Genomic DNA, 16723 nt, shown 5'->3' with positions numbered 1-16723 from the left:
CCCCAGCCAGAATAGGGTAGGGTTTTGCGCTTCGCGAAGAAGCATCTGTAGAACAGGCACACACAAGCCCAAGAAGAAAAAGCTGTCACTCAACGTGAAGCTACAAGGGGTTCCATTATCTATGGAACTAGACACAGGGTCTGCCCTGTCCATCATTTCATTGCATACATTTAGGAAGATTTGTTCCAGTAGTGGGTCTAAGGCCAAGTTAAGGCCTTCTGATATTGTATTAACAGATTTTCAGAACTCAAGAGTGTGTGTAAGGGGGAGGCCACCCTTAACGTGCAATACAAGAGCTTTGAAGGTCCACTAGACTTATTAGTAGTAGGGGGTGAACGAACGAGTCTCATAGGACTCGATTGGTTTGAGGCCCTGGGGATACACGTCACAGGACTCAACAGCTTACAAACACTCGACCTACAGGAAGTCTGCAAAGAATTTGCAGATGTTTTCAGCCCCCAGCTGGGCACATTCAAAGGACCACCTGTGTCCTTAAAGCTAGACCCCACTGTCACTCCCATTAGGATTAAAGCAAGAAGGGTCCCTTTTGCTTTAAAAAGTAAGATTGACACTGAACTAGACAAACTAATCCAACAGGGAATCCTAGAACCTGTTGATTCCAGCCCGTGGGAGACCCCCATTGTCACGCCTCTAAAGGCAAATGGGGACATTCGCATTTGTGCTGATTACAAATGCACACTCAATAAGGCATTGCAGCAACATGCCTATCCTGTTCCTGTGGTCAGTCACATCCTGGCCTCTCTCAAGGGGGGGCGTGTTTTTGCAAAGCTTGACCTAGCTCAAGCATATCAACAGCTGCCTGTTGATGATGATGCTGCCATAGCTCAGACCATTGTGACCCACAGGGGAGCCTTTAAAGTAAAAAGGCTACAGTTTGGAGTAAATGTCGCTCCTGGGATTTTCCAAAGCGTAATGGAAAACACACTACGAGGTATACCAGGGGTCTGCCCCTACTTTGACGATGTCTTGATTGCAGGAGACTCCACACACATTCTAGCTGAAAGACTTAGGGCTGTCCTGTTAAGATTCAGGGAATCAGGCCTCAAGCTCAGAAAAGACAAATGCAAGATCGGGGTGCCTTCTACCGAATTTCTGGGTTTCAAAATTGATGCTGCTGGGATTCATCCTGCTGAATCCAAACTAACTGCTATTTTACAAGCACCCAGGCCAAAGTCTAAGGCCGAACTTCAGGCCTTCCTAGGCCTCCTGAATTTCTACAATTCTTTTCTTCCACATAAAGCTAGTGTAGCTGAGCCTCTTCACAGGCTACTAGACAAACAAGCTGTGTGGCTGTGGTCACAAGCACATGAGGCTTGCTTTAAAGAAGTCAAGGCCTTGCTCACTTCTAACAGTGTTCTTGCACATTTCAACGAGTCTCTTCCTGTGTGCATCGCTTGTGATGCGTCCCCCTACGGGGTTGGAGCTGTCCTGAGTCACCTCAGGTCTGATGGAACTCAGGTTCCTATTGCATACTACTCCAGAACACTGTCTTCTGCCGAGCGCAACTACGCTCAGATAGACAGGGAGGCTCTGGCTGTTGTTGCTGGAATTAAAAAATTCCACGATTTTCTATATGGCAGGCATTTCACGGTCTTCACTGACCATAAGCCTCTGCTGGGACTGTTTACCACACGTAAGCAGACTCCCCACATCATTTCCCCTAGAATGCTTAGGTGGTCTATTTTTTTGTCTGCATATGATTTTTCATTACTCCACAAGCCTGGGAAAGAAATGGGCCATGCTGATGGCCTCAGTAGGTTGCCTCTGCCAGTAGTAGAAGCTGACCCCGCGCCAGCTGTCAACATTCTATCAATCCAAGCCTTGCCCGAGCTCCCTCTTAGTGCCAGGGATGTTACCGCTGAAACGGGTACAGATCACACACTTTCACGTGTCCGCTCCTGGGTCCTGTCCGGGTGGCCTGAGCACTGCCCTAGTCCTGAGTTTCAGAGTTTCTGGTCCAAAAGAAACGAACTGTCCCTTTCTCAGGGTTGTCTGCTTTGGGGAAACAGAGTTGTCATTCCCACCTCAATGAGGACTAGGGTCTTAGAATCCCTCCACGAGGGTCATCCTGGCATTGTTCGTATGAAGGCTCTTGCACGAAGCCACTTGTGGTGGCCTGGTTTAGATAAAGATATTGAAGCTAAGGTACACGCATGCCACCTGTGCCAACGATCTCGCCCAGAGATGCCCCAAGCTCCTGTGCATAGATGGGAGGAAACACAGTCCCCATGGTCTAGGGTGCACATTGACTACGCTGGGCCCTTTCAGGGCCAGTTCTTCTTGGTCCTTGTTGACAGCCATTCAAAATGGCTTGAGGTTGTGCCTGTCTCATCCACCACCACTGCAAAGACTATTCAGGTACTGAGGGGGATTTTTGCTGCACACGGGCTGCCAGATGTCATTGTGTCCGACAACGGCCCTCAATTCACCTCCTCCGAATTCCAAGCTTTCTTACAGGCAAACCTGATTCGTCATGCCACGTCTGCGCCTTTTCACCCGTCCACCAACGGTATGGCTGAACGCATGGTGCGCATCGCAAAGGACGCCTTGAAGAGACTCACCTACGGGGACTGGCATCACAGGTTGGCTGACTTTCTCCTTTCTTATCGCACCACACCGTCCACTTCTACAGGGAGAAGTCCAGCTGAACTTCGTTGGGGGCGCCAACTTACTACTAGACTTGACCGGTTGCATCCGGACAGACTGCCTTCATCTACCTCACATCCTAGGGCACCTAGACAACTACTTGTGGGTGCCCCGGTTTGGGCTCGCAATTACGGGCCTGGTCATACATGGGTCCCCGCTTCTGTGTCCAGGATCACAGGTCCTCTCTCCTACGAGGTTGCCCTGGACAACGGTCGTGTCCTGCGTCGGCACATCGACCAACTTCGCTCTAGGCGAGACTTTTCTGCTGAGACTCCTGGGTCTTTTCCAGGGGGGGAGGGGGACCCTTTGGAGCAAAGGGAAGGGCACGAGCTGCTGCCCATCTCCACTGAGGGAGCCACAAACGGCCCATCCCAGGGTTCCGCGAGAGCTCCGAACCGGAATTCCATGAGCTTACCTAACTACCAGGCATCCACGCCTACTCCAGCCAGGGAGTCACCCCGGGGGCATACTCACTTTCCACACACATCACACAGCACTCCAGCAACGGAGGATACCCGGGGGCATCCCAACAAATCATTCCCCGCAAGAGAACTGGCACACAATTCCCAAAGTTGGCCTGACCTTACCCCAAATCCTACATGGGGTCAAACATACACAGAGTTAGTCGAGGAACCAAGTCCCGACTACAACAACCCTAGCACAAATCAGGGAACACCTGAGTTTTGGGAAAGTACTGAAACCCACACGAGCCCGAACACAGAATGGGGTTCAGGGAATGGACAGCCTCCTGACAGGTCTTGGACTGACCTAGGAGGTTCTACAGAGACGCCCAGCAGCGGCTATCACTTCAAGGGGCCTGAGGGTCTACAGCTAGGTAGGTCAACCAGGTCACAAAGTAACAGAAGCCCTGGCCTGACGAGCCCGGTGGGCAAGCAAGCAGGCCAGGCATCGGGGCACAGTCCGTGGAAGACACCAGGACACAATAGAGAGAACAGGCTCACGCCTCCCTCCAGTCAGGGGACTTATGCCAGTAACCCAGAGCTAAGAAGGTCCCAGAGAGCAAAGAAATCTCCCAAGTACCTAGAAGACTACATAACATTGCTGGCAAGGCAAAGGCCAGTAAACAGTGGGAGCACTGGGGAGCAAAATGTCATATGAAATAAATGTTGTATGTTGGTAGTAGTTTTAGCCCGGGGGAAAGGGGTGTTATGTCCCGAGCCTTTGCAAACGGCTCGGGCGTTTGCAGGCAGTCCCGGGCAGGTGCAAAGCTGCCCGTGACCAGACAGGCTGTCGCCAGCGCCGTGCGCATGCGCGGGTGCTGGCGCGGGAAAAGTAACCCATTTACCCGGGAGTTGCCTATATAAGAGGCTGCGAGGCGTTTGGGCGAGGCTGAAGCCATCTTCCTGTAAGCTGAACGCTGAATAAAAGAAACTGAGAACTCCAGCTGCTTCTCGTGTCTGTTTTCCCGCCAAGGACGCAACAGATGCTTTGCTGATTTCTTTTTAAAAGCCTTTCTTCTCAGATTTCTATTTTTTTAAAAAAATGCAGTATAGGCAATCATACTTTTCAATAAATGTGGCATGAAAAATTAGAATTATATGCTTGTTATTTTGATCCAGATCTATAGAATTTCACTGGAATTACACTAAAATATCTTTGCACAGGCCTTGAATTCAGTGCCTTCAAAAACGTTTAAAGACAAACGGGCTGCTTGTCTTTGCTGCCTGCTATATACCAATATACGGTAGGTGCACTCCAACTGCCTTCTGTTACAAATTGTTATCTTACAGGATGAAAAAAAGCATACCTTCTCCCACAACAGCCCCTGATCTCAGGAGCCAAAAATGTAGACATTGCCACTCTCCTGGGCTTCTTCAAACATGGCTTTGGTCCTGGGTCTGATATTAATGTATTGTGCAGCAGTGTGTGTGTGTGTGTGTCTGTGTGTGTGTGTGTGTGTGTGTGTGTGTTATGGTTTCTTGTTCTTGTTGTGATTGTTTTAGTCCAAACTCTGTGTTCTTTTATGTTTCTCATTGCTTTTACCATTTTTGGTTTGATATGCCATCTATAGTCCATCGGAGTTGGGTGCCTATGACAAATTTATTTAAAAAAACAAACAAACAGCGGAATATAGCAATAGCACTTAGACTTATATACCGCTTCACAGTGATTTTACAGCACTAAGTAGATTACAGAGTCAGAATGTTGCCCCCAACAATCTGGCTCCTCATTTTATCGACCTCGGAAGGCTGGAAGGCTGAGTCAACCTTGAGCCAGTCAGGATTGAACTCTTGACAGTGAGCAGCGAGTTAGCTCTAACCACTGCACCACCACGGCTTTTTATCTTATATCATAAACAGTCTACAGTTAATGCATACATATTAGAGTAGATAACAGGAGATAAAGAAATAATTTTCCCCTTCTGGCCAGTGGAAAATAGCAGGTCTGTTTGTAATGATTGGGGATGGAATTAACAGGACCATTCTTACAGTTAAGCCCTGTGTTTAATCCTACAAAATGTGTGCAAAAAATGGCTCAAAGATCTATGACAGAGCCTTATGTGATAAAAGTTTTAAGTTCTGTTATTCTATCAACCTGGAGGAACATTGTCCATGGGGTCGCGATGGGTCGGATACGACTTCGCAACCAACAACAAAATTCTATCAACCTAAAATTCAACAACCATTGAAAAGAGGAATGCATTCAAGAAATCTCATTTTCTTTCAATATAAGCTTGTGGGGTTTTTTTAAAAGTTTTTTTTTTTGCATCTTTTGATAATTAGAAAAATCTAGCTATTGGCCTATCTATAACTGCAACATCATTTTGGTTGAAGACAATGAAAAAAGTCTGGCAAGGGATTTTTGGTTTTTTTACACTCTGAAAACACCTATGCTGTAAGAGACCTCACTATCCTATTAACCATATTATTCACTTAAAAACAAATAAATAAATAAAAGACAATGAGATGTAGCTGCCACAAGAAAATTCTTTGATGCTATCCGATTGAACCTTGGAAGCAGAACTGACTTCAAATTCAGTCAACTTCAACCATAGGAATTCCTCTCCTTAGAAACTTCACTGAAATTCTATGATAGAGAAGGAACAGATTGCAGCAACTAAGTGTCACAGACAGTTAAGAGAAATCTGAGAGAGGAAAAAAATGGGACAATTTTAATGTATGCATGCATTGAAGATTTTTTTTGGTCCTATACTGTATGTAGAATCAGTTAGTGGTAATATAGAACTTGGCTTCATGTTCAAAAATCTTGTTTTTCAGACTGTTTTCCTATGCTTCCAACATTCTAAAATGTTGACTTGCTAGAAGAGGAATGTCTAACCATATGCGTTCTTGGTTAGCCAGTACCAACCTCAGCTTAAAGACTTCAGCAGTCTTTGTAACCAAGAAGTAAACTCAAATACTTCAAACCATAATATGATTTATCATTATGCCACATCATCATTTTTAACCACAGAATGATTACCATAGGAAACATCATCCTGAAATACACCCTGATAACCTTCTGAATTCCATTCCACTGAGACAGAGGCATGCATTTAAGAAACATAATTTCTTTCCGATGTCAGCTTGTGATTTTTTTTTTTCATCTTTGCTAAGGCTGCCAACAGGATCGCAGACATTTTGCCAAGATATTTGTATGGATGTGTGAGTATATCTGCAGCATCCAATTGTTCCACTTACATGTCTGGTAACCATAGAACACAGCCTTAGCTGGCTGATTAGGTTGAGTTTACAGCTTCTCAGCATCACCAGCGTGGTTAAGGACAAGCATAGCAGGCCAGTAAATCTAGCCCAAGGGAGACAGTGTTTGCCAAATGTGAAGTCTGTTTGGTGATAAAAGGAGTTGATCGGAGAACGCTAAGGCTGAGTTCTGCCTCCTCCCCACCAAATAACTACCAGATGGTAGCAACATTTGGCAACTCTCCTGCTTAGCTAGGATTCATATTGATACCCCAGAAATGAAATGAAAGCTCTTGTATCCTATTACTGCTCCCCTAAGCTATCTAGTACCCATCTGGAGCAGAAAGTAAAGATTCGTACAGCTTTATTTTCAAAGGCAGCAAAAGGGAAAGGACATTTCATTTAAAGGGGGAGGCAAGGTTGGGTGAAAACATATCAGAGCAAGTATTTTGTTTCATTTAAAATAATCTCTTTCTGCAAGTGTCACAGACTATACATACATTTTTACAAGAATAAACCAAATTCTTATCTACAAATTGAAGAGCCCAAAGATCCTTAGTGCAAACTATTGCTGGCCTGCAGCTTTTAAATCAGTAAACTTTGGATACCCTAAATGGTCCATTAAAGTTGAACAGATATCCTCAATCTGCTTAATTTCCTCTGGAGGCATATTGTGCTGCCAAGCGTGGATGCCCACTGGAGAGATTTCTCCTTCATAAGGAAGATAGAAAAGACTGGTGGATGTAGCAAATAGTATTTGGTTTAAGCTGGCTGGAGCCAGAGGCATGCCAAGGAAGTCATAGATAGCTTCAGCCGTCTTCTGGGGATAGTTGACAATATCTTCAAATTTGATCAGCTGGTAGTTTGCCGACAGCAAACCCTTGTTTACTCTCAGGGCAGCGGCGGTGTTGGCCAGCCACAAATGGGACATCACAGAGACAGCATTTGAATCTGAAGCTGTGAGCTTCTCTCTCAGAGCATCATATTCAAAGGCATAGCCTGAATTGGAGCCACATTTTTTTTCATGACCGTCTCCTTTAAACAGCTTAGTCAGATGCTGTGGTACCTTCCTCAGAGAGTAAAGGGTAGGCTGGTTTTTGTACAACATTAAGTAGATCCAGGCACGCGGGTCTCGAACCACATAAAGCGCTCTCAGGGAAGGACCAATGACTTCCTGAAGAAAAGGTAGCTTTAGTGTCCAGCTTCCACTACTCAGACTAAGGACAGGGCGGGCATTTGGATAAGAGGCAAAGTGTTGCCTCAGTTCCCGAATGTATTCAGCTTCTTTGTCTGAATTTCCTCGCAGGCGGTTTCTTTGCTCTACAATAGATTCTCTCTTCCTGGACCCTCTCTTTCGGTCTCTGCTACTGGAAGAATGCTGCACCAATTTACTTCTGCTGGTTTCATGCAAATGGATATTCTGTAAGTGAAGCTTTGTGTCTTTCACTAAGGAATGCAGCCAGCCCTGCAGGATCCGAAAATGGCCGCTCTGAACATCCGAAGCTTTCCATTCACAGGCATCAACAAATGAGTCAACCTCACACTCAGTTTCAGGTATATCAAGGTAACCCATTGGGATCTTGATATAAACAAAGTCACTAGTGTTGTAAAAGAGCTGCTTCAGAATTTCTGCCCCTGAACTAGGGAGAGAAGTGATGATAACATCAGGCAAATTAGGATGTCCTTGATCCTCCCTTTCACTTGGTTCCATATCTGTCATGCTGCTAGTCCACTTTGTGCAGATCATTTGAGTGCAGGAGCTCCACACATCTACAAGTTCAATAAACCACAAGGTAATTACCAGGATTAAGACCCAGCGCAAAAGCTTACCAAAGGAAATGTAAAATCGCCACTGAAAAGCCAATATGGCCAAGCTAATCCCCAAAATAAATCCTGCTATCACATTCACTTTAAAGCCAAAGGGGAAAATGGATTTATGAGTAAGTCCCTGCTTCCCTATCATTTTAGTGCCCAGACCAAACTGTGTAACCTTTCCTTGAGTGGTTACTGTGGCATAGCCACCAAATCCTAAATAACGGAACCTTGTCCACAGATTGAGATACTCTGTTACAACAGAATAGATTATTTCTGTGTTGTTGATGTTTAGAGAAATCCGATACCCTGACTGGGCATCGTCAATAAACCTACAGTTAGAAACATTGACATAAGGCCCATAGAACACATAGGCAATTCTTGCAATATTACTCTTTGTAGAGAAAGTGACATTTACAAACTGTGTCCATCTCTTTTTGAACTCAGCAGCTTGTTCAGCCTCTTGTATCCTAGCAACAGGGCTGCTTCCATGATGGTCAAACCAAAACATTTTATAGTGAGCATCCCAGACATCCATCATGGCTCCATTGTATTTGTTCATAAATTTATATGGGACATACTTAAAGTCAATGTCAAGGTTATGAAAGAAGGCACTGATGGCATCAATAGGAGAGTCTTCCTCCTTTTCCACATGGTCCACCACAAGTAAAGTCTGAGGATTTAGTAGAAGCAATGAGCGGTACACACTTTTCAGCTTCATGGCTGATGAATATGCAGAAACTGCCTCACCACTCACAAACATCATCTCTTCATGCTGAGAGGAAGTGATAATTTCTCCAGATGTATCCCCAACTTCATCGCCTGTCCACTTAAGCCACTGCATACATTCCCCGAGCTGACCTTCCCAAGGCTGATTGCATTGGCTTGTGGGGGATGGAGCAAATACTAAAACATTGTTCAAGTGGCTAAGCTTAGGTCCATAAAGGGCCTCTGAAACAAATACCTGCCCATTTGGGGCAAAAGTAAAAGAGTTTTGATCAGGATGTTCATGGCCCGGGTTGAAGCTACGCCAGCCGTCAATCCAGGAATACGGCTGAAAGTGGACTATATCATAGACAGCACGGCCACCAAGCTTTCCAGACTTAAAGGAAACAAAGGTATTTGTCTGAGTGTTTGGTAATCCCGCTCCGTATGTAACCACCCCCCAATTTGGAAACACATGCATTTTAGCCTTGCCATAGTCAGGTGGAGGTTGGGGGGTTAACTTGGGGTCATACCATATGTACTCTGTATGAAGGGTGCTCCACCGTTGGGCAGTGGACGGTACCATTGGGCCATCTTTGGGCCGGTGCTTTCTAATTTGCTGTGCAAGCCAATTGCCTACTCCATTCTTCAAGACAAACCTATCTAAGAAAACCAATTGGCTTTCTGGACCATAAAACCAGTTATAATTGGAATCAGCTATGCCTACAGTTCTCTGGAAGCCTGGCAAAAGGGTGGCATAATAAAACCAAAAGTGCATCTTGAGCCAGTGGTTTTCAAGATTGTTAATCCCAAAGTGGCGCTGGGCCAGAAAAATATACTGGGTGATGGATTTGGCCGTGTAGCTACCATAAGCCACACCTTCGTCCAAGGAACCATCAACAATATGATTTAGCAGAAACATGGTTTTTTCCATCACATCTATTACAGTATGCTTCCAGGCATTTGCTTGGGACTCAATGCCTCCTCCAGCGACCAGGGCCCCGATGAGCAATGCCAACATATTTGTGGCTTGATGGTTGTGAAGAAGTTGCTTGCCCCAAGAACGGACTTTGGAATACTCGTACATTCCCATGGTCACAGCCCATATCTTGGCAGAATATTTTTGCCTTCTGACATCATCCAATGAGGCATGTAAGAAATCAAAAGCAGTGGCAAATCCAGTTAAGGAATGCCCGAGAGGGACTTCATCACCCGGGGCATTTTCCACAAGCCAGTCTTTATATCCTGCCATTCTGTCCATGTATTCAACAACAAAATCAAAGGCAGCTTTATCTTCAGGACTGAGGAGACAATAAAATGCAAGGGGAGGCAGATTGTTTCCATATATCTCATTCCACTTGGCAGCAAAATCAGCATGCTTGGGAGGAGGTAGATAGTAGGAGGGATTGGACAGCATGGCAGACACTGCACTCCGGATTGCTCTAAAGAGATGGAGATGGCTGGTGTGAGACTTCTGCCTCAGAGCTGGGATCTCTTCGGCACTGAAATATAAGTTTGGATACAGGGCTGTTTTTTTTATCCTCTGATTTGCTCCCAAAGCTTCCATCCTCTGCTTCTCGTACTGATCCACGTCTTCTGTAAAAGTCACCCAGTCAGAGTAATTGCTAACAGATTCTTCAAAAGTGGAGACTGCCAACATCACTAATGCTAGAAATATGGAATGTCCTGTAAACATTAGAGCCATGATCCATTAGGCAGATCCCTCACTTACGGGTATACATCTCCTTTTGGTGGCAGGGTGAGGGGGGGAAATGTTCAAATTCCAAGCACAAATCAACCTACCAGTGGGAAAATCTTCTTGAAGGTGCTTTACTGTACATAGGAAAACTTTTACTGGTACACACAGTTCTTGGATGACGTCATTAGGCACAGCTCTGGAAAATGTTGAACTGCAAGTACACTGACAGACATTGTATGACTATACAGAAAAGTAAAGGGAATGTCATCTCTCACTAATGTCTATGCATATTTGATACATTCAATCTCAAAAGGATATTGTATGTTTAGCAAGCCATAAAGTGCAGGGAGAAAATCATATCCAACTCACTACTTCGTTAATAATGGAATTATTTTTCTTCAGAATATATTTAGTCATTCATGCCGTTGAAAAAGAAAGCAAGAACATGACATATATCAAAACATTAGGAAAGAAATGTATTTTTGTATAGAAGGGACCCATACAGTGAATGAATTGTGTGCCTTCGTTTTCATTCTCTCATGTGGGGTGAAAATATCCATATGTTACTTTTTGTGGGTAAAAAGGTTTAGCAAAATATTTATGTCAGCCAGAATTTTCGCAGCTCCAAAACTTAAGCAATGAAAGCTTTGCTTGATTTGAACTTCCTGGTAGAGGATGGTGGTTTTAATGCTTGGTTTCATGACTGCCATGTTCTCATCCATCTGTGCAACTGGCTCCTGTTCTGAAGTTTTTTTTTTTTTTTTACTATCTTGATGTCCTCATCACAAAACACATTTTAAAAGGGGTACATAAAATGTGATACACTTTTGCTTCCACTGACAGCTGCTTCTGTAGTCTTTTTTTGTTTGGTATGATGAACTTTTCTGCCTTAAAAAGAAAAACCAAAATGCATCATTACAAACTAATATCAACATATACATTTTTTTAAAAAAAATGAAGACATGGTGGCATTCTTATTTTAATCAAATTGGTATCAGAAATAAATAATGTGAGCTCTCTGAGTTTTCATTTCTAATGCTTCCTTCTTCACCCATTTCCTTCAAGGTGCTTGAGCATTCAAAATAGGTTGAAAACTCTTACTCAGGAATGAATCAATTCCATTTTTTTATTGGTTAAGAGTCAAACACCATCCAGAAGCCCCATCAACAATGCCCCTTGTCAGTTACATCTATTTGCTTCTTTCCCTGCCGGCTGATGCAATAACACCAGTTTGAGAATCAAACCAATCTTGAAGGCTTGCTGACGACTTTGGGCTTTTGAAATATCGTCCCAAAGCATTTCAGTTTTCCCACCCAGATATGCTTATAATTAATTTATATAAGGATATATATCCTTAATACCTTTTCCCCCCTCCTTCACCTGTGGCTGGCCGAATGGCTAGTCACCAGAGGGCGCCAGGAGCTAATTAACCAGACCGACTGGAACACTTAGAACAACTTTTCTTTGCCAACAAATGGAAATACTTAAAAGTCATCGCCAATAGATCAGCCAGGAAATTCTTCTTAATAATAGCAATTATTATGAAGTAATAATGCTAATTAAAATCTCTTCCCCCCCCTAACATTCTTAAAATGTTACAAAGCCACCGCCTTACCTTAAGGAGTCTTCCTCCCAAAGCGAAGGACAGAAGAACGGAGGGAACCGAAAAAAGGAGAAATATCCGGGGGCCACATCGCCTTGTTTAAAAACTTGTTTAGTTTTCCTTTCCGCGGATTTGCCGGCCGGAGCTTTCTTCTGACTTCGCGCTCCCCGGCTGGATCAGGGAGCAAAACGAGCTCCCTTTTTTTCGTCTCCTTAGCAAACTGTCCCGAAGCCCGGATTGCGTAGACACGTGATTTGATCCGCGTCCCTTTCTCAAGATCAAGGAAAGAGTCGGATGCTGGCCAAGACGGTCCGAAGTAGCCGAGCGGCCTTTAAAAAAAAAAAAAAAAAGCGGAAAAGCCGCGCAGTACTCTTGAAGCGTAAAAGTGAAGATGGCGAGAAAGAAATTACTTTTTATTCTCTCCCCCCACCCCCCCGATTCTGCAAATGGGGTAGGGAAATTTAAAAAAAAAAAAATCTCACGCGAGATTAATCATTCAGAGTTTGATGCCAAATCGACTCCGGCAAAGAACGTGACTTTTTCCGCAGAGGAGAGGCAGGCAGAGCCTCTGTGGCCGCCGCGGCTTCTGCCTGAAGCGACGGACTTTCCTCCGGCCGAGCCTTAGCCATGGTCTTCCCGCTGCCCGTTTATCAGTCCGTCTGCCTCCGTTTCAGCCAGCGGCTCAACCGCTGCGGTTGGCGGGTTGAAAGCTCCAGCGGCCAGCGCCGGGGAGATTGTAGCGGCAACCGCTGCCTGGAGCCGGGCGGAGTCAAGGCGGGTCTGGCGGCGGGCTCTGCCCTTGCCAGCAGCACCAGCAACAGCAACGGCGGCGGCGGCTGCTCATTCTCAGTGCCTTTTTTTTTTCTTTTTTGCAACGCCCGCCCGGTACCGAGCATGTGCGAAAGCCGCGGTCCCCCCTCCTCTCCCCTAACCCCCCTTAATTACACCTGATCTTTGCGAGAGGGCGAGAAGCAAATGGGACGACTGGGGCTTGGCTGAGGAAGGGACCCAGGCGGAAAGAGCAGCGGCGGAGACAACTGGGTGATGCTAGGAAGACTTGATGGAATGGAGAAATTATGTGGGAGAATACAGATGAACGCTCTTAAAACGTGCCGAGGCTGAATAAGTGGGTAAGGTTCTAGGAAGAAAGGAAAAGTCAGCACTTTTTTTTTTTTTTTAAAGCATAGGATCCATTGAAAACCACTGGTTTAAAAGAAAGAACGTCTATCAGTTCAAAATGAGCCGTTGCAAAAGTAAACAGGTCCGAGGCTTTTTGGCACCGCCATGTCCTACGATCCTGGATCTGAATCAAAGGTGTAAAAAAAAAAAAAATCATCATCATCGTTTTTATATGGGACCTGGTTGAAATCACAGATCACTTGTCTGCATAGAAAAAAAAGCCATCATAATCATGTATCATCAGAAACCTTATGGCTGGATCCTTCAGCATTTCAGTGTGTCATAGCCTCCTCTCCCTAACCCCCATTTAATAATACCCATGAAATTCTTCTACTGCTTGCTTGAGTTACAATCACTACATGTTTGATATAAAGTTAAGTTCTACTTACCCATCTTCTGAATTCAGTAACCTAACAGAAGCCCTTGACAAAGACAAATGTGCCATCCCAGCTTCCTGATCCTTATTTATCCCCAACATCTATGTTCACAGTAATATTTTTGTGACAGGGTTTCTGGACAATCATGCTTTTTGTTAAATTTGGTGTATTGCACAGTTGTGATATTTGTGGGATAGTGCAACAAGAAACCTTAACTGAAAGAAAAAACAAGTCCCAGGTTTTCTAACAGTTTTATAGAAGTGTTCTTTGAAATTGACTAGACTGAATTGTCTGGGTAGTTAAGGCTACTGTGAAATGAACTAGTGAATGAACACTTTCTTAGATAAATTAATGGATGTAACTTAATCGTTATGTACTCATGAATAGATTTTGCTACAACAATCCAGATCTAAATTGCAGAAATTTTAAAAAATAAATTGATGTTATTGAATATGGAATAGTAAGAATGATGCAATAGTACATTCTTGTTGTTGGACAATATAAAAGTACAATTAAAAATAAGAATTGAAATAGCCACTGAAATATGCGGGGGGGGGGGGTGTTCTCGGTTTCCAACTGGTTACAAGAGATGAAAGTTGTCTCATGTCTATTTTTCCCTAAAGGGGATTGAAAGTCTCATTCAAGTCCAGTTGCATATTGTTATTGTCATCATCTGGCACTTGACTAACAAAACATCCAATTTTTCTCCATCCACGTTACACCTTGTTTACTCCTTGTCCACTCCAAAATGGCACTACATTTTAATTCCTTTTATATTTCATATATAGTTTCAGACTGATCCAATATCAAATAGTGAAACTCCATACATAAGCATTAGATCCATAGTTTTGTTTCATAGAAAGCCCCCTCCGCGCAAATAATCAAAGCTGTTAATAATGAATGAAACCTCTGTTACAGTGAAAACACCACGATGGGTCTGCTGTTGTAATAACTGATTCCATTCAGATGCATTACCTAGAGAGATATCAAAGAAATAGGTCTGAGAAATCCACAGCAGAAACTGGTATTCTGGGTTTCTTTTGTTTGTTTGTTTAATTGTGCTTGGAGGAATACTGATTCTAAACTTGGAAGTATGTTTCTTGCCTAATAGGAACTTATCAAGCTGTGATTGATGTATTAGGCTAGTTCCATTTCAAAGCCATCCGAACTGGAGGACAGCATTACTATATCTTGTGGCTGATTTCCATAAAATCATTATATTCATAATAGAGCAATATGTCATTTTATGAATGGGAAAATTAGCAAACCTAACAGAATATGTTAGCAATTAGGCTCTGGTAGTGTTAATATACTTATAGAAAGTTATTGTGATATATGTGATAGTATTTGAGCTATGTATCTATATATGTATTTTACTTTTGGTTTTTACCATGTTTTACTCTCAATTTTTTTCAACGCTTTTCAAACACCCCAAGAACTCCTTTATATAATGAATGAATGAATGGGGCATATACAAGGGCTTCTTGCAAAGGGTGACTGGGGTGATGTAAACTCCAAGAGGAGGGCTTCCTTTGTAGAATGCAGGATGAGAAGCAAAGTGGCAGACCCCAATTGACAATGTGGACCAAATATTAGCCTTACCCTGATCAAGGCTATAATTGTGAATATATGTAAGATGAAAGTCAACTAGCCCAGAAGCCAATTGGTCAATGATATAAAGATGCTGTGCTGTTAGAGATTTGCATTTGATCTCTAAATAAGCAACATGGAATTCTATACTATGCTCCATAATACTTCCTGGGTAGTACAGATTAAATTTATAATTGGTCAATCATATTATTGCAATGGATTTTATTATTCATAATAACAGTCAATGTTATCTTCACCTAGATACTGCAAAAGTTATGTGATAATTTATGTCAACTAACATAAATTGGCAATTTAGCCTATTGCTTAGGATCAAAAGAAGAAAGACAGGAAGGAATAATATTCAAGTTAAAAAGAAGATTTCAGAACAATCACAGGATTATATAATATTAACAAAATACTTTTTAAGAGAAACAGATTATAAATTCGTGACTTAGTAAGTGTGTAGTAATAGTAATCATACAGTACACCTAAAGAGCAAATTGAGCAGGAGTGATGTTACAGCATGATTTTCAACTTTTAAGATATCAACTATCTTAAATCTAGAAAGAAAAACTTTTCAAACTGTGCAGAATATTGTTACAGATGTCATAAGCCTCAGCTAAGAAATATGCAATTACATTTCTCAAAGCATGGATGTTCTTGGCTAGCAGAAGAATCGCATTTGCCAAGTGATAAATATGCCTGTTTATTTATTTGTTACTGCTTTAAAAAGAATAGCTATGCTCTTTCTTGAAGGAATTCACTTTGACATTCATAGCTTCCCACACTTTAACTTCCCAACAACCCTTTGAGGTAGTCAGAACTTATGGAGAGTGATCAAGTCAAAGCTTGGGAGACACAACACTACATTTTTTTATATCATCTTTTTATCTTATCTTTATATTCATTTCAGGCATGAAAAGTGTAATAAAGTGTTGGACAAATTCTACACTGTACTATTGTAGTTGCAGAAACAAAAAGTGCAGCCGTGTGATAGAAGGGTGTCATCACATAGCAATACCGTGCTCTAAATAATGGTGTGGCTAAAGACCGTAAGCAATCTGATAATGACTATTCCCATAGAAATACTTGGGGAAAGGAAAGTTGACTTTGAAGCCTTATATGAAATGCAGAGTGGAAATGTCTGGGAATGAAATGACATTTCATATGATATAGACTTTTTGGGGAGGAAAAAAACTTTGCATTTGAAGAAAAGTAGCTCTAGAATTGCATGTTTTTATATGAAATTTTCCAGTGCTAGTTTTTCAAGTTTCTTAAGACAAAGATACAATTCACTAAAGTTCACGTTTGTCTTTGAAAAGAAGTACAGTATATCTATGGAGCTTCTCAGTTATCCAGGTCATAGTTGTCCCAAAGATGCTTTTTCACGAGGCAGCTGGACTTTCTTGTTTTTCTTTGAACGGTAAGA

The 16723-nt window shown here is 42.9% G+C and overlaps 1 protein-coding gene across 2 annotated transcripts; it reads right to left on the bottom strand.

Annotated features, from left to right (window-relative positions):
* Positions 1-6677: 6677 nt before the first annotated feature.
* Positions 6678-13782, bottom strand: DSEL (dermatan sulfate epimerase like). 2 transcript variants are annotated; one of them, XM_039320674.1, is made up of 3 exons: positions 12631-13782; positions 12161-12477; positions 6678-11433 (listed from the first exon to the last, which is right to left on the bottom strand). In XM_039320674.1, the coding sequence occupies exon 3, from the start codon at positions 10549-10551 to the stop codon at positions 6895-6897; it is 3657 nt and encodes a 1218-aa protein (XP_039176608.1). In that variant the 5' UTR covers positions 10552-11433; positions 12161-12477; positions 12631-13782; the 3' UTR covers positions 6678-6894. The 2 variants fall into 2 exon arrangements, with proteins under 2 accessions (XP_039176608.1, XP_039176606.1); XM_039320672.1 differs by having other exon boundaries at positions 12161-13782.
* Positions 13783-16723: the final 2941 nt, after the last annotated feature.

The sequence above is a fragment of the Crotalus tigris genome, unplaced genomic scaffold (assembly GCF_016545835.1).
Source record: "Crotalus tigris isolate CLP2741 ecotype Arizona unplaced genomic scaffold, ASM1654583v1 scf7180000023680.619571, whole genome shotgun sequence".
NCBI classification, from domain to species: Eukaryota; Metazoa; Chordata; class Lepidosauria; order Squamata; family Viperidae; genus Crotalus; species Crotalus tigris.
Note: the sequence above shows the minus strand (reverse complement) of the source record. Positions and strands in the feature narration are given on the sequence as shown.